The 18,022-nt window shown below is 40.8% G+C and overlaps 2 protein-coding genes across 6 annotated transcripts; one reads left to right on the top strand and one right to left on the bottom strand.

Moving 5' to 3' along the window:
• Positions 1-2,030: 2,030 nt before the first annotated feature.
• On the bottom strand, positions 2,031-2,421 carry LOC127787562 (uncharacterized). The gene is made up of 2 exons (XM_052315623.1): positions 2,116-2,421; positions 2,031-2,072 (listed from the first exon to the last, which is right to left on the bottom strand). The coding sequence occupies exons 1-2, from the start codon at positions 2,419-2,421 to the stop codon at positions 2,031-2,033; spliced, it is 348 nt and encodes a 115-aa protein (XP_052171583.1).
• Positions 2,422-9,019: 6,598 nt separating this feature from the next.
• Positions 9,020-11,093, top strand: LOC127787174 (uncharacterized). Of its 5 annotated transcripts, none has more exons than XR_008020113.1 (4): positions 9,020-9,371; positions 9,592-9,695; positions 10,268-10,286; positions 10,779-11,093. XR_008020113.1 is itself a non-coding variant. In XM_052315080.1 (4 exons), exons 1-4 carry the CDS (start codon positions 9,173-9,175, stop codon positions 10,945-10,947), a joined length of 456 nt encoding a protein of 151 aa, XP_052171040.1. In that variant the 5' UTR covers positions 9,020-9,172; the 3' UTR covers positions 10,948-11,093. The 5 variants fall into 5 exon arrangements, 1 of the variants encoding a protein (XP_052171040.1); XM_052315080.1 differs by having other exon boundaries at positions 9,627-9,695; XR_008020112.1 differs by lacking the exon at positions 10,268-10,286 and having other exon boundaries at positions 9,599-9,695.
• The last annotated feature ends 6,929 nt before the right edge of the window (positions 11,094-18,022 follow it).

Below are 18,022 nucleotides of genomic sequence, written 5' to 3'. Positions count from 1 at the left end.
AAACATACATAAACTTAGAGAAGGAAAAGAAACAGAATCATCAATTAAAACATGAAAATCGAGTTCCAAACCGGATTCAACAATATGACCGAGACTCAAACCGGGCAAGGGGTACGAGAATGTAGCGAATCACAAGCCAATTATCCTTCCATCTTCTTGGTTGAAATTGTGAGAATTCTCCCAAAATCGGCCACTTAATGTGCTTAAATAGAGCTTAGGGAGGAAACCCTAGATTACCGCAAATTCACAACCGATTTCTAATAGGATAAAGTGCTCTCTAGGCTTCGTCCCCTTCATAAAAATTGTATATCAGGAAGATTAGATGAATTTGGGATTTTAAATCACTTGATTTGGATATCGGACGCCCAAGTTATGGCTTTTTAAAGATTCAGCATCTGTGCAGCTTTCCTAATTTGACCCAACTTTCTGGTCCCGACTTTGAAGCGCTGTTTGGAGGCCCAAACGAACTTGGATTTGGACAAACTATACCATTCCAGAAATCCCAAGAAATCCTATACAATATCTCTGAAGACATCATTCACGTTCTGGGATTGTAACTTGGCCAAAAACTTGAAAGAAGCATAGAAGGTCAAATCTGATAGCACATTGGTTGCTTCTTTGTCTCCAATCTCCTTGTTTCCCTTCTTGCCATCAAAATTTCTCATGACCCAGGAAGCCCTAATCTGTCCAAAATAAGATAAAATAGTGTGAAGCCCAATTCCTATAAAATAAAATCAAGATGAATAAAATGATACAACTAACGTGCAAAAAGACTAAATATGAGGGCTAAATAATATGAAAATATGCGCTCTATCAAATTCCCCCACACTTAGACTTTTTCACTCCTGGGCAAAACACTAGACACTAACACTCAATAGCAAAATGGATGTGAAAAATGCAAAATGAGAGGCATGGCAAGTTTTATAGGAATTCAACACTCAAAGATCATCTTTCTTACACTTCCCAGACAAACAAGTAGCATGGCAATTTTACTTGGCAAGACAAGTCAAAATAAGCAGACCCTCATAGAATAAGAATATGCTCTCAAGTTCCTCAAATGCTATGCCTCACTCCACTCAATCACAATTCCACTACCAGATATGCTCATCTTCTAAATCTCCACTCTCAATGCTTTTTGCATGCAAATTGAAAGGACTTTTATTCATGGCTCTGAAAAGGATAAGAAGATAACAATGAAAAGTAAAGTAAACCTTAGGAAGAAAACATTCAAGACAACCTAAGATCAATGAAGAACTATTAAGCAAGCAGAAAATAGACACAATTTTTTTTTTTTTTGAAAGGTGGGTGCGTTTTACGCTCCATCCCAACCTTTGTGAGTGCGTTTTACGCTCTATCTCACATTGGCGAGTGCGTTTTACGCTCCATCTCACCTTGGCCTTTGGCCTTTCTATCTATTTTTTTTTTTTATTCCAAAGGACTTGCTTAATATGTTGCCATAATCAAAGGATGCAATGAATGTTCTTCAACCTAAAGAAGGGGAAAGATTTTTTTTTTTTTTGTTTTTGTTTTGTAAAATGAAAGAGTGCCTTAATCATCTTTTCACATGCACGAGCACTGATAGCTTCAATAAAGATTCAAAACAAGCTCTGGAGTGATACCCATAATTAGTGAATGCACGCATATCATAAGAAAGAACAAGCACAAATATCCTCACAAAGACTACCTCAATCAACCCACTAAGCCAAACTCATTGCCAATTTACTTGAGAGCCCAAAAAGATAAGATCAACTTTCTAATCATGCCAAATTCTTTCAAACTCAATTTGCCCCATTTTGTCAAAAATCTTTTTTTTTTGAAAAGAAACTTCTATTCTAAAACTCCCCCCCACACTCAAACATTACATTGTCCTCAATGTAAGCATGCAGCAAGAATCAGGTATAGGATAAGTAAGAAAAGTAAGGAGAGAGAAACAGCCTGATTTTGTCAATTGTAGGCGGCGTTGAGGAGATGCAGCTCCTCCACAGTATGCTCCTGAAAGCTCTCATAGAATGACTTAAGCCGCTGCCCGTTCACTGTGAATTTCGTCGTAGTCGACCCGTCCATGATCTCAACTGCGCCATAGGGAAAAACATGAGTAACCACGAAAGGACCAACCCATCTAGAATGCAACTTACCAGGCATCAGCTTTAGGCGTGAATTGTAGAGGAGGACTTTATTGCCAACGTTGAACTCCTTCTTGGCAATCAATTTGTCGTGTGCAGCTTTGGCCTTTTCCTTGTAGATCCTAGAGTTCTCATATGCCTCTAACCTCAATTCCTCAAGTTCTTGCAATTGAAGCTTCCGCTGGGAACCAGCTTTTTTCATGTCCATGTTGTATTGCTTCACCGCCAAATAGGCCTTATGCTCGATCTCTACCGGCAGATGACATACTTTTCCAAAGACCAGTCGATATGGGGACATGCCGATCGGGGTCTTGTAGGCCGTGCGGTAGGCCCAAAGTACATCTTCCAACCTTTGGCTCCAGTCTTTCCTGTTGGGATGGACTGTCTTCTCTAGAATCTGCCACAAGGAAAAATCACATAAACACACCAAGAAAACACAAAATGGCCCAAAAAATGATCTAAACGTTGGATTTTGGCCAAAATACGCCCTCCACATTGAATAATAGTGACTATTTCTCCCCCACACCCCCATTCCTTTAAACACCAAAAATCAGGGCATTCCGAGATAGTCGTCGGCAGTGAACAGTGTTGTTTATGGCAAAAAAAAAAAAACAGAAAACAAGCAAACCGAAAAGAAAAACACAAAGAATGAACAAAGAAAACACAAAGAATGAACAAAGAAAACACAAAGAATCAACAAGGAAATAAAAGAAAAGAGAAACCAAAGAGCAAGATACGAAGAGGCAACAAAAGAAAGCAACAAAGAATGAAAGAGAACTAAAAAGAAAAAGAAAGACAGAAAACAAATCTTGTTATGGCAGAACAGTTTAACGGTTCCCCGGCAATGGCGCTAAAATCTGATCGGTGCTGTCGAACAACGATAGATTAGATGAAATATAGATTCGGATTTGAAATAAGGGTGCAACCCAAAGTCGTCTCCCAACGAACCTCAAATGGATCTGTCAAAACAAGACTAAACGATGGGGGTTGTGGTGAAAACTGAAATATAAACGTTCAAGAATGAAACAACGATGAAGTAAAATGTAACCCGCTACAAACCCTACCTCCTTACCACAGTAATCCTCGTCTCATTTATGAAAACAATCTGTTTTGGTTTGATTTTCTTTTGATTTGAAAAACTCTTCTACAACCGTAAAAGATTAAATCCAATCGAGCAATCGCTCATACAAATATACCGTTTCTTTCTAATCAAAGCCTCAACTGAGTATGTCAATTAAAACCATCCAAAGATCATGCATGCATTCACACAATCGCATAAAAGAAACATACATAAACTTAGAGAAGGAAAAGAAACAAAATCATCAATTAAAACATGAAAATCGAGTTCCAAACCGGATTCAACAATATGACCGAGACTCAAACCGGGCAAGGGGTACGAGAATGTAGCGAATCACAAGCGAATTAGCCTTCCATCTTCTTGGTTGAAATTTTGAGAATTCTCCCAAAATCGGCCACTTAATGTGCTTAAATAGAGCTTAGGAAGGAAACCCTAGGTTACCGCAACTTCATAGCCGATTTAAAATAGGATAAAGTGCGTTTTGGGCTTCGGCCCCTTCATCAAAATTGTATATCAGGAAGATTAGATGAATTTGAGCTTTTAAATTACTTGATTTGGATATCGGACGCCCAAGTTATGGCTTTTTAAAGATTCAGCATCTCTGCAGCTTTCCTAATTTGACCCAACTTTTTGGTCCCGACTTTGAAGCGCTGTTTGGAGGCCCAAACGAACTTGGATTTGGAAAAACCCTACCATTCCAGAAATCCCAAGAAGTCCTCTACAATATCCCTGAAGACATCATTCATGTTCTGGGATTATAACTTGGCCAAAAACTTGAAAGAAACATAGAAGGTCAAATCTGTTAGCACATTGGTTGCTTCTTTGTCTCCAATCTCCTTGTTTCCCTTCTTGCCATCAAAATTTCTCATGACGCAGGAAGCCCTAATCTGTCCAAAATAAGATAAAATAGTGTGAAGCCGAATTCTTATAAAATAAAATAAAACAAAATCAAGATGAATAAAATGATACAACTAACGTGCAAAAAGACTAAATATGAGGGCTAAATAATATGAAAATATGCGCTCTATCACACCGCCGTCTCCACCGCGCACCCACCGTTGCCCAGCTCCACCGCGCACAGGTACCCCGTGAGCCGTTGGCCGTGGCTGGTTGCTCCTTGCTGGTTGCGGCCATGGCTGCCATGGCCGCACCCGCTTTCCTCGATTGCCTCCCAGGCCTCCCATGACCGTACCGACCTCGCTGGAAGATGCCTTGGCTACTGCTGACCCCCCTTTTGCTGACCAGTGGTTGGAGCTTACGCTGCCCAGCTCGATGCCGCGACTGCCATGGCCGCGGCCCACCTTCTTTCCAGCTTTCTCTCTCTCTCTCTCTCTCAGATTGCTCGGCCCAAGCTCGATCTCTCCCTCTCAATCTCCCTCCTTCTCCTTCTCTCTCTCGGCCAAGCCCGAGATCCCTGCCCTTTCACTCTCATTCTGGCTGTTATTTATAAGCTCCCCACCGCTCTCACTGCCATCGCGTCTGACACTCAACTTGCTGCCACAATCTGCTCTTTCTAGCGTAAATCTCGGCTAATTTTGTAGAAGCATGGCTGGAATGTATGGGTTGCAGGGTGTGGGATGATTTGGTAGGGCCTCACGCGCACTGATATGCGCACACATCACTCATACATATATATAATTATATACTACATATATATATAGAAAATTGCATAATTAATTTAAAAATTACACATTAAACCCCAAATTTTATCCCTATTACACTAGTGCAATTCCCTAATTGCAACTACCGCCTTAAACCTCAAATTAATTTACATTACAATACCGAAAATCCCTGATTAATAATTCAAATCTTAGTTGTAAAGGACGATTTCGCGCCAGTGTCCTCACCGGGCTATTGTTTCCTCCCAAAACCACTGAAGGGTTGCTCGATACGCAAAACCAGAACCCCCTAGGGTTCCGTTAATTTTTTGAGAGCCTCCTACAACGATTCGGTTTTTCAGCCTAAATGGCAGGTGTATTTTAGCTATACCGAAAACTGTTCCCGATCCGATTTCTTTCGATACCATAAATCCTATCTCGATATGCTCGTCGAGACCATATAAGTTTCCTTAGACAATTTCACTCTGAGGTATTCCCTACAGTTGATTCGATACGTATAACTGCTATCAAGCTAAATTTTTCGGTATTCTAAACTTATTAAAATTATGTGGCAACCTTATCTAAACATGGGGTATTACAGACCTTGACGATGAGCTCCACCGGGCAAAGAATATGTGGGAAACTGCCAACTCTAAACTTACTAGCGAACTGAATAAGGCCAGGGAGGAGCTGTAGAGGACCCAAGACAGGCTGAAATTGGCTGAGACGAAGCTGCAAACGGCTAAGGACAAGCGAAAGAAAGCCGATGACCGAGCTGACCAGTGCGATCAGATCGCAAAAAGGACCATTGATGACATTAGGGTAGAAGTGGGAGCTCGGATGGACTCAGTACGAAGGAAACCAGGTCTGACACCTGCTCGGCGTTCCTGTACACCCTCAGGCTGAACCATCTTGAGATGGATTTCTCATTCTTCAGTGTGCAGGCCATCGAGGAGGTGAAATGGTACGCAGCCAAAGTTGCTGAGGACGTCGAAGCTACTGAGGACACCGAAGCTACCACTCTGCTAGTTTCATTAGAGGTCGCCATGCCATCTGCTTGCGACGAGGTCGAGCCATTCAGGGCTGTCGAGGTTCAGCCTGCTGAAACAGCCAAGGCCCCTCCTGTGGAAGCTATCGAGGTCCAGCCTGCAGAAGCTGCCGAGGCCCAACCTGCCGAGGCTACTGCCCCTCCTAGCTAGGCTTCTTTTTAGTTTTCTCTCTTCATTTCTTTCTTTTGTAACACAAGCACCTTTTCCAGGCTCTATAATACAAATACTCGTTCAATGAAAAGCAACATTTTCTGAACATGTGCCTTTTTCTTTGAGTTTCTTCATGAGCTCAAGTGTAGTGACCCGTGTCAGGGCTTAAAATATTTTAATAAATTATTTATTTTAAGACTTGGAGTTTTGGGAGCTAAAGTAATTTTATCTATTTATTTATTCAATTATTTATTTTGACCAAGGAAATTATTTCATGTGAATTATGATTCAAATGAGACTATTATTAGTATTATTCAGAATTATATGAAAGAGGCAAATAAGGAAAACAATAAGGATAGGCGTTGATTTAAAAAGAAAATTTGGGAAAATCTGATTTAGGCTAAGTTTAAGGGGTTTAAGCTTATATATATATATATGCTACAGTGCCTTACGGAGCTGCGCTGAGTTGCATTCTGGGTAAGTTAGGAGGCAGAGAGAAGAGAGGAAAGGCATAGGCGCATATCATTGAGGTAACTCTTGGTTTCTATTCCTTCTTTTCATTTCAGAGATCTCTAACCCATTAAGAGTAAAGCCTTGAACTGGTCACGTTGGTTTCATTCACATATAGGCTTGCATTATATATAACAAAGGCGAGTGTAGAGACTTGGGATTTCAGTTCATAGCATTAAGGCAAGTGCTTCTTCTTCTTGATTTTTGTTGGATATTCAAGTTCCAGCCATAAGATAACCTTTCAAACAATTTTTAGTAATATTTTAGTTTCCCTATTCGTTCGTATGTATATATATATACGCTCATATATAATGTATTATAGTGAGTTATTTTTTGTGATCTATCTTTGATTTTCCAAGTTTAATTCCATTTCAATGGGAATTTGATCTTCCCATGCTTTCTTGCAGAATGGTTTAGCCTTAGGATGATTTGATTGGGTTATCTATCTATCTATCTATCTATATATATATATAGTTAAGTTGCAGAGAGTATATATATATATACGTATATCACGTTGCAGAGGATGGAGGGACCTTGAATTCGAGTTCTTAATTCAATTTGATCCCTTTTTAGTTGAGATGTATCATGTTTCCAATGATTCTTCTTTGAATCAACTAGTTTAAGAGTTGATTTCTTAATTAAATTGCATAAGCATTGCAAAGGCTCTCGTAAGTATCAGATTATAAGCAGGAAGATTACTGTAGCAATGCACTATAGCGATTTACTATAGTGATTTTACTGTAGCAAATGCACTGTAGAGTCGAATTTGATTTCAACTAATTTATTTTATTTTTTTTAGTTTAATTATTCCTTCTTAGTAAGTTTTAAAAATTAGATTTAAAATTTTTATTAATGAAGTTTAATGAGTTTTAATGAACACTTATACCTCATAAATCATTCTTAAGCATGTTTTATACATCTAGCTTAGCCTTAATGTCATAAGACTTGAGATGTATTATTTATCATTGAGTTTTAATTAAAATAAATATTATTGTATCCATTACTCCATATTAATTCTTAAGAGATTTAATATTGGTTGCCTCAACATAACTTATCAAACATTCAAAGTTTTAATGTTCTAAAATCCTTAAGACTTTTAATTGGAGTTTAATAATGATTTCCAAGTTCAATGAGTGCTAAGCTAATTACCTTGGTTGAAGAGTAGCAATTAAATTGAGTTAAGAGTTAGAGACTCAATATTCTTATAATCATTCCAAGGTATCAAGTCTCTAATACATTGAAAATTAAGACACATGCATTGCATGAGATTATATGAGTTTATGTGCATTCATGATTGACTGAGCATTGAGCATGAGATTACTTAGAGCACTTCATATTGTGTGCTAGCACGTACTTGATGCATCATGCATTGATAGGCGGCTTAGTCCGTAATGGGATCCCTTGAGCTTGTTTTTGAGATTATCAACTACCGGTAGTTAGGGGCACGTACGGCCCTAACGAGTTATTTTATTTTTGCTCCCAGCTTATGGAGCCGGGGTTTCGACCCTAGTGTATTTATATGTTCTTATTATTTATTGTTGTAGGTTCCAGCCACAGGTAGGTATGAGATTTGTTTCTCAGCCTTGTGCCATGAGATGTGTTGCATTGAGCTATGTGGGCCTTAGTGCCAATATTTGCATTCCTGCATGAGTTATATGTTTAATTAAACCTGCATGTCAATCAAGGAATTGAGCTTATTTCAATATGTCCCTCAATTAAGTATTTATATCATTCGGTCCACAACCAACCAACCTCTATATTGAGTGAGTCAGTTATTCCTCATTTTGAGATGAGTCGGTCGAGTCAAGTTCAAGACTTTCCTCGATTCCGTATTAATGTTTCTTCATTGCTTATTACTTGTTGAGTCTTGCGACTCACCTTGTATTCCTCACCATTCCAGGTACTAGAGATAAAGCACCTGAGGTTGGTCCTAGTAGTAGCAGTGCCTGCTCACACCGTGAGATTCTAGGGTTTTGGTTTTTAGTTTGTAGTTGACTTTCTTTCTTTATGTTGAGGGATATGTTATTCAGTTGCCAGTATTGGCCAAGTTGTTATGTTGAGCTTATAGACTCAGGGAGACTCACTATAAGAAAAAGGGGTATTGTAGAAGAACTTTTCCCGGGGGTTTAAAGAACTGTCGGGAATACACCAAAATCCCTGACGATTTTGACAACCGTCGAGTATGGCATAAACATCCTCGGCTGTTTTGACAATCGCCGGGTATGGCATATACATCCCTGGCAGTTTTTATAAAACCGCTGGCTATAAATACAGATCCCCGGCAATTTTTATAAATCGTCGGCTATAAATACACATCACCGACGATTTCTATAAATTGGCGGTGATGTTGGCCCATCCCCGGCGGTTTCAAAAACCGTCGGGGATATGATTTAATATAACAAGAACCCCCCCCCCTCGCGCCCCCGCCCAAATTTTCTATTATATGATTTAATATAACAGAAAATCCCCCCTGCAAACCCTAGCACCCTCCCTCGCTCGCTCACTCTCCCTCGCTCTCGCTCGCTCACAAGTCGCCCTCGCTTTTCGGCTGCCCACACAGATTTACTGGCTAGATTTTGGAGTTTATCGGATATGATTTGGATAGCCCGACACTAATCTGCGATTGGAATCGTAATTTGGGGAGATTTGTGGAGTCGATCGACGATGCTGGAGCACAGGAGAGACATGGTAGGGTATGTCCATAAGGTCGTTAGGAAGAAGAAGTTCAAGCGAAAGACGAAGCGCCGGACGCCGGATGGTTCGGTGACGCTGCAACGGTTGTACATGTCGTGCCGAGAGGTGTTTAAAGGCCCCGGCACTATTCCTTCCCCCGCTGATGTGCAGAAGCTGTGCCACATTCTTGGTAATTAAGTCTTCAAGATTTGCATTTCTAATGTTTCCTTTCTAGTTCCTTATCATTCTCTGCAAATTTATAAGATCTAAATTTATGCACCACACCAAGGCTTTGGTCGGGTACATGAATTCTAGGGAGAAACCAAAGTTTCCTTGTCCCTTAGTGAAGTGGAATTTGATGTTTGAATCTTACTTAGCAAAATAAAAAAAGTGTAATATTCTGCCAGAAGATTTCAGGCTAAGCAGGGATTTGTAGTTCTTCCAGACCAAAGCTGCTGTGAAAGGGCCTCCAAGAGTCGCAGAAGCAACCATATACTCTTGCAAGAACTTTTAGGTAAGATTCAACTGTTCATATCACTCCCAGTTTTATTGTAATATTCTGACCAGTTAGTGAATGCTGAAGCTGAACATCTTATTTCAAGCTTCTTGCTCTCCCTCATTATGCATTCCACTGAATTTGAGCAACGCCGTTTGTTATTTAACATGTTGAATTCGCTGTTATTCCTCTTCTCATGCATATTTGATTTATACTCAGAATTAGGGTAAAGATAATTAAGGTCGATTCAGTTTTATAGGTAGCTTCCATGATCAAGGCATGTACGGTTGCTTGCTTCAAATTTTATTTTCTGACAGTGTGCTCAAACTTAAGAATGTAAATGGCTGAGTTTCATCAATCTTGTGATTAGGAGAGGCTGTCAGGGTCCCTTCTTGGATATTAAAAAAACATGCAACTTGTATTCTTTTCTTTCTTCTGTTTTTTAATCTTTTTTCTACTACTGTTATGCCTTAGCTATTCACTCTTCTAATATGATATGCTAAATTGTTCTTTGCTTGTTGGTTGTCATAGTTTAACTATTGTTGGGTCTCATTGGCATCTTTCTAACTTTGGCATTTGACATGACACAGGTGGACAGACAAGTATTAGGTACATTTATATCACCTTTAACTTCTTACCTTAACATCAATTAGTTTCCTTGACGTCTTTTTGTCTTCAGAATGGATGGATATTGAGTATCCACTTCTTTTATCGCTCCTTTCTTAGCATAGATGTGTATAAACCTTGTGCATGCTCCTTGATAAACCATCCCTGGCTTCTTTTACCTTAATTTTTTCAATTCCTGTGCATGAGCATTTGGGTTGGTGGGAATATTTTATATTTACTGTTTAGCTATGTGATATGTATAGTCTCTTTGCCTTACACACCACGTTTGAAAGATTACTCTATGTGCTCTTCTTCTGTATTTGTATTGACTTGAAAAGAACTTTCCAATGTTAAGTTGAAGACATAATAATAGAGTGTTGCAATGCTGGGACTGTTACTAGTGATAGATTATTTATATATAGCTGATCTTTCCAGGATGGTTGGTTGCTTTTGATAAATGGCCTAAGCTCATGATGGTTCTTTCGATTACTGCAGGCTATATTGGAGATGCTATTTTCCTAATACTCAAGCTGTAATCTATGTTATTGATTCAAGTGATACTGACAGGCTTGCAATTGCTAAAAAAGAATTTCAAGAGATCTTGGAGGTATCTTGCGGCGCAGTTTCATGTGATACTGATAGGTTTGGTCTTTTGATTGGCTAGAAGCTCAGCAATATTATTGCTTTAATTCTGTTTTGGGACATTTGCCCCCTGTTTGTGTTCTGTTTTGGGGCTGGTCTTGTTCCTTGTTTCTTGTTGGCTCCAAAATTGCTCCATCTCTCTCTCTCTCTCTCTCTCTCTCTCTCTCTCTCTCTGAACTGGTGTCTCTCATGCTAATATTGTAATTGTGAATATTATTAAAGCCATTACCGGCGGTTTTGAATCGCCGGTAATAATATCATTACTGGCGGTTTAAAACTGCCGGTAATGATGTTTTACTGGCGGTTTAAAACCGCCGACAAAGGAAAAACTTTGCCGGCGGAATTCAGTAACCACCGAAAATTTCAAAACCGCCGGGAATTCTTATTTTTACCGACGGTTCAACAAAACCGTCAGTAAATTTTTTTTCCCGGCGGTTAAAAACCGCCAGTAATATTTTCCGACGGAGGTATTTCCGGCAGATAAAATTACCGCCGGTAAAAATTTTACCGGCAGTTTTTTTACTTTTTCCGGCAGTTTTTTAACCGCCGGAAAAAATCAAACCTCTTGTAGTGACTTATGTTATTTCTCAGTTATGAGAGTTTATTTCTAATTCTTCAGTTTTATTATTTGTTTTAGTTTCTAATTCAGTTGATGGTGTGGCACTTTCCCCTCAGTTTTTGTGAGAGTGGGGGCAATGCAGCATTTTAATTTCATCAACGTAGCATCTTTTCCTTGGCTATAAGGGAGGGTGCTACATCAAGTTAGTCAAACTTGAAACCCAAATGAAACTTCAAGAGATAACACTCGAACCACTCTCTAAAACGAGTTCTGGGAAGCTTTTGTATACCATGATTAACTCAAGAGTATAACTTTAAAAGGTCTTTAAGAATATTACTTGAAACTGATAAATCCAGATAGATCCAAAGAATTCCCAGTTCGCAGATTTTGCGAACTTAAAAATAGGTCATCGACGATAGACGTAATAACCATCAACGCGTGTCTAGTAAGGTGTGGTCTTCCATACTTTAGGCAAATCAGGACAGCGTTTAGATGACATTTTCCAACGAAATACTATACAAGTCATAGTGAAAAGCTTGCCAACATATATGTCCAGGTAGACCGTCATGCGACTTCGGCTGACATATCATGGCTCGTTATAAGTTTAAAAAGCTAAGAGGGAACACCCAGGAAAGTCGCAGACCGTGACTTGAGTTAAGATGAAAGGACCCTAGCTAATGAACCCTCAGCTTAAATAATGGAAGTAGTTGCTCAGTAGATACCAAACCATGACTTTAAGTCAAGAGGAATGATTCTCATCTCACAACTTTAGAGATATTCAATCGAACATCAATAAAAATAATGTATTCGAGAGGGAACACCCAGGTAGGTCACAGACCATAACTTGGGTCAAGATGAAAGGACCCCAGCTAGTGAACTCTTGACTTGAAATAATTTAATGCAGGTGAATGCTTGGTAAATTCCAAACTATGACAATAGGCCAAGATGAATGGATTCTATTTTTTCAAAGCTTGGTCTAAGGTGAGGACTATGGTGAATGCCCAGGTGATCCTCAAACCATGGCGCGTAAGCCAAGCTGAATGGGACCCAGCTCATAGACCATAGCCCCTATACCCCAGACTATTTTTTTATTCTTATTTTTAACAACCAAAATGTGGATGCAATAAGATTTGGTAGAAAGAGACACATCAATATCGTATAAATCGAACGCTTAATTCATCAAAGCAATATTAGCGAAAATGAGATGTCAATTGATAGCTAATACTATGAGAAAGAGAAATGTTTGCTTATCGAAAATATTGCCTTAGATGCTCTGCATTCCAAGCCCGTGGGAGAACGGCTCCATCCATGTCGGCCAAATGATACGCTCCATTACTGAGGTTTTCTTTTATAATATAGGGGCCTTCCCAGTTTGGGGCTAACACCTCATCGCTGCTCTTGCGAGCTTTGAGGAGAACAAGGCATAGCACGAGGTCGCCGACATTGTAGTATTGGACTCAAACCTTCTGATTATAGTATCTTGCCACGCGCTGTTGCTAAGCTGTTACTCTCATGCGACCTAGCACCCTTGCTTCTTCAAGCAAATCTAGATTCGTAGCCAGTAGTTGGTCGTTGTTCTCTGTATTGAAGGTGGCTTTACATTGATTGATCATTTCATTTTCCACCGGGATCATCGCCTGAGACCCATATACCATAGAGAGGGGAGTTTCTTTCATGGTGGTGCGAGCTATGGTTCGGTAGGCCCAAAGCACTGTTTGCAGCTCGTCCACCCAGGCTCCTTTTCTGGCTTCCAACTTGGTCTTTAATGTCTGCTTTATTATTTTGTTGATAGATTCGACTTGTCCGTTGGCTTATGGGTGGTCCACAACCGTGAATCTCTTCTCGATCCCTAGTGCTTCGCAAAATTGGATGAACTACTTGCTAGTAAACTGGGTTCCATTGTCCATAACTATTTGTTGAGGAACTCTGAATTCTGCAAATGATATTGTTCCATACAAACTTTTCTACTTTTGTAGTGGATATCTATGCGAGCTCCTTCGCTTCTGACCACTTAGTGAAGTAATCAACTGCCACAATAGCATGCTTGCATCCACCGCGAGCTGTCGGAAGTGGCCCGGTCAGGTCGATGCCCCATATGGTGAAGGGTCATGGGCTACTCATTTGTTGCAGGTAGGTGAGGGGAGCTCGCGGTATCTTTGCAAACCTCTGGCATGTGTCACACTTCTTCACCAGGTTTATAGCATCTTACTTCATGGTAGGCCAGTAGAAACCCTAGCGAAGTGCCTTTTGAGCCAAAGATACTCCCCCAGCATGATTGTCGCAGTAACCGGCATGGATCTCTGTGAGAATTAACTGGCAATCAGGCTCATCGATGCATCTTAGTAACGGGGCTGAAACTCTCATTTTGTACAGCATATCATTGTGAATATAATATCTGGCTACCCAAGCTCGCGTACACCATGCTTTTAACTTGTCACTTGGCAACTTTTCTTCTTGCAAATATTCAATGATGGGCCTCATCCATGAATCTGGCCTCAGCTCGATCGCTAACGTCTCTTTTTGTCCTTCCGTGCTCGGTGTTACTAGGAACTCCATGGGAATGGCCCCCAATGAGTCCGTGTCTCCTACTGATGCCAAGTGAGCGAGGGCATCAGTGTGAGAGTTTTGGCTCCTTGGCACTTGATTTAACTTGTACTCCTTGAAGAGGCAAATTAGTTCCTGAACTTTCTAGAGGTATGCTATCATCTTTGGGCCTTTTGCTTGATACTCTCCTTGTATTTGGCAGACTATGAGCTGGCAGTCATTGAAAATTGCTAACCGCTCTGCCTTGACTTCTCTTGCCAAGCATAGACATGCCAGCAGCGCTTCGTACTTGGCTTCATTGTTGGTAGATCTGAACCCAAACCTCAACGCATAGGGAATCTTGTGTCCCTCCAGGTTTATCAAGAGCACACCAGCTCCGAATCCATGCTCGCTGGAAGAACCATCCACAAGCAGCTCCCAGATAGGAAATACTGAAGAGATAGGATCCTCCACTGGGCCTGTGAATTCTGCAACGAAGTCTACCAGCACCTTCCCTTTGATGGCCGACCTTAGTTTATATTCTATGTTGAATTGGGTGAGCTCAATGGCCCACTTGAGTAGACATCTGGATAAGTCAAGCTTTTGTGGAATCTGCTTCAGTGGGTGTTTGGTCAATACGCTAATCTGATGGGCTTGAAAATAGGGACATAGCTTCCTTGGTGCGACCACTAAGGAATAGACGAGTTTCTCCATAGGGTTTCAGCATCAAGTAGTATGTGGCTCACATAATACACCGGGTACTGCACCTGGTCTTCTTCTCGTACTAGTGTTGCGCTGATAGAATATTTGGACACCCCCAAGTAGATGATGAACTCTTCTCCATCCTTCGGTTTTGGCATTAAGGGAGCCTGTCCCATATATTCCTTCAATTACTGGAAAGCGTTTTCACACTACTTTGTCCACACGAAGCTCTTTGCTTACTTTAAGATATTAAAGAATGGAATGGACTTATCAAATGCTTTAAAGACAAACCTGCCGAGGGTAGCGATTTGGCCATTAAGGCTTTGCACTTCTTTCATCTTGGTTGGTGATCGCATGTCAAGCAGAGCTTGAATTTTCTCGAGGTTGGACTCGATCCCTCTTTCGTTCACCATGAATCCCAAAAATTTTCCAGAAGCCACACCGAATGAGCATTTGAGCGGATTCAATTTCATCTAGTACTTACTTAGAACCTGGAATGCTTCTTCTAGGTCACTGATGTGGTTAGCGACCTGCCTGGACTTTACCAGCATGTCATCAACATATACCTTCAATATTTTTCCGATCATATCTCCGAACATCATGTTAACTAGCCGCTGGTATGTAGCTCCTGCATTCCTTAGTCCAAAAGGCATTACCTTATAGTAGTATAGCCCCCAATTCGTGACAAATGATGTATGCTCCTCCTCGTCAAGGTTCATAGGAATCTGGTTATACCCTGAATAGGCATCCATAAAGCTGAGAAGTTGGTGGCCAGCTGTTGCATCCACAAGCTGGTCAATTCTAGGTAGAGAAAAACTGTCTTTCGGGCAGACTTTGTTTAGATTCGTGAAGTTAACGTAGGTTCGCCACTTTCCATTCTTTTTCTTCACTAGGACCGGGTTCGCCACCCAGGTCAAGTAATGGGCCTCCCTGATAAATTTGTTGGCCAAGAGTTTATCTACCTCTTCTTTCAAGGCCGCGTAACGCTCAACCATCATGGGTCTCCTCTTCTGGCGAACTAGCTTATGGTTGGGATCGATATTGAGTCGATGTAGCATCACGCTCGAGTTTATTCCTACCATATCTTCATGGTTCCATGCGAATACATCCAAATTTGCTTTAAGGAAATCAGTCAGTTGGGACTTTACCTTGAAGGAGAGGCCTTTGCCCCCTTTGAGGCACCTTTTAGCATTGAGGTCGTTGACCACAATATCTTTTAGTTCGTCTGCTGGACTGGTAGCTTGGTTGCAATCCACCTCGCGAGGGTCCAGATCGTAGTTGACTCCTTTGCTACTGATGACTCGCGCTTCCCCTCCAAAGACCATATTGACCTTTTTTCCTTTAAGCCCTATTTTCAGTGCTTCCTAGTAGCAGAATCTCACCGAATACTGCTCGCCTTTTATGCATTTGGTCCCATTTGGAGTCGGGAACTTGATTGCCAGGGCTTTGGTTGAGATAACTAGATTCAGGTCATTCATGACAGGCCTCCCTATGACGACGTTATACGTAGAGGGGCTATCGATGACAAGGAAATTTGCCATTACTGTGGCTTAAAGGTCTGATTCCCCAACCGTGAGCGGGAGTCTTATGCGTCATTTTGAAATTACTGCGTCACCGGTGAACCCATATAGAGGTTCTAGGAATGCTATCAGTTGGTCTGACCCTAGTCCCATCTGGTCAAAGCACCATCTATACATGACATTTATCGAACTGCCCGTATCTACCATGATCCTTCACACTTCCATATTGCCAATTTGGGCTCGGACCACAAGGGCATCGTTAAGCGATATCGTTTGAAGCCATTCTAGCTTTCTTGAAGGGCCCTTCTTGGCTGCTATTCCCAACAAGTAAAAGGTGACTAGCTTCCCGAACATACTGTTCCTGGGATCTGTTAGAAGTCCCAGTAATATGAGGCCCTCTATGAATGGTAAAAATGGTTCTTATTGTAGGTGTTTAGTCAAGCTCCAGAGCTTAACGAGGACTTGGTTGGGCTGGTTGTTGGGACTGTTGATCTCTTGGGCACACCACATAATCACGCAGGGGACCCCTCTTGATTAACTCTTCAATCGCATCCTTTAGTGCCCAACATTTGGAGGTGATGTTTCCTGCCTCATTGTGATAGGCACAAAACTTGTTTTTGTTTCTATATTTGTCAGGAGTCCTTACGGGGTTAGGCCTTCCAAAGTCTTCCTTGTTACGTTTTGTGGAAAAGATCCTGTCTCGAGAGTCAGACAGGGTATTGTAACTTTCATACCGACCTCGGCGTGGAGGTCGTTCCTGAAGGATCATAAACGAGGAAACAAAGCATGCAACGGAAGCGTTTTAAAATCAAAATCGTTCCTCGTATTGAATAGAATCTAAGAGACTTACTTTTGCGGCGGATTACCGGACGGAATGGAGCGATCAGAGCTTTTTCGCGTGGTGGAGACGACGGCTGTCCTGCTAGCCTTCGGCTCCGTCGCATTAGAACTCAAACGCACTCTTTCGATCTTCCAGAGTATGACTCGAACTCGTGGCCTCTCTTCGGTGAAGAAGAATGAAAACGACTTGGATGAAAAAACAACCAAAGAGAGATATATATAGGGAGAACCCTAGGGTTAAAACCCTAGTGGGCCAAACCCTAATGGGCCAAGATCATTTAATTAATATCTAATTGGGTTAGCCCAATTAATTAATTAAAAAACCCTAATGAACTATTATTTTATTCTAGCCCAATTAATTATGGACCATTCTGAATAAAATAATTCTCTCTCAATGTAATTCATCCAACAAGCCAAATGTATTAAAAAATACATGAGTTACATCGAGCTACCCCGGGGACCAAAAGACAAATTATTCACGGCTACTAAAATGACCAAAATATCCCTGCTACCTAGTAGCTATATTTTGTCATTCTAAGTGTTCCAACTATCACCATATGGTAACACTGACCCCACGAATAATTTTGCATATGCCATGTCTTTGACCTACTAGTGTAATGACGAAAATACCCCTCTGCGTAACACCCATCATTTAGAAAGGAATAATGTACTAACACCTTTCTAAATGACTTCTACCATCCTTAGATCACTAGTCCAATAATCCGTGACTACTCGAATGTACTTGCTTATCACTAGGAGCTACCCAGAAGCACACACTCTTAAGTCACGTTCCCAGGGCCCTGGATTATTCGATTATTCTTGGACAATCACAAGGGGGTGAATCACAGAAACTATCTTGTATTAGTCTGTCTTAGCTAATTAGAAACCATACTCCCAACTCAAAAGGATATTGATCTTTGATAGACCTCACCTACAATGAATCTAAGAATATA

Source organism: Diospyros lotus, chromosome 12 (genome assembly GCF_014633365.1).
Source record: "Diospyros lotus cultivar Yz01 chromosome 12, ASM1463336v1, whole genome shotgun sequence".
Taxonomy (NCBI): domain Eukaryota; kingdom Viridiplantae; phylum Streptophyta; class Magnoliopsida; order Ericales; family Ebenaceae; genus Diospyros; species Diospyros lotus.
This window is presented reverse-complemented; position numbering and strand designations above follow the sequence as displayed.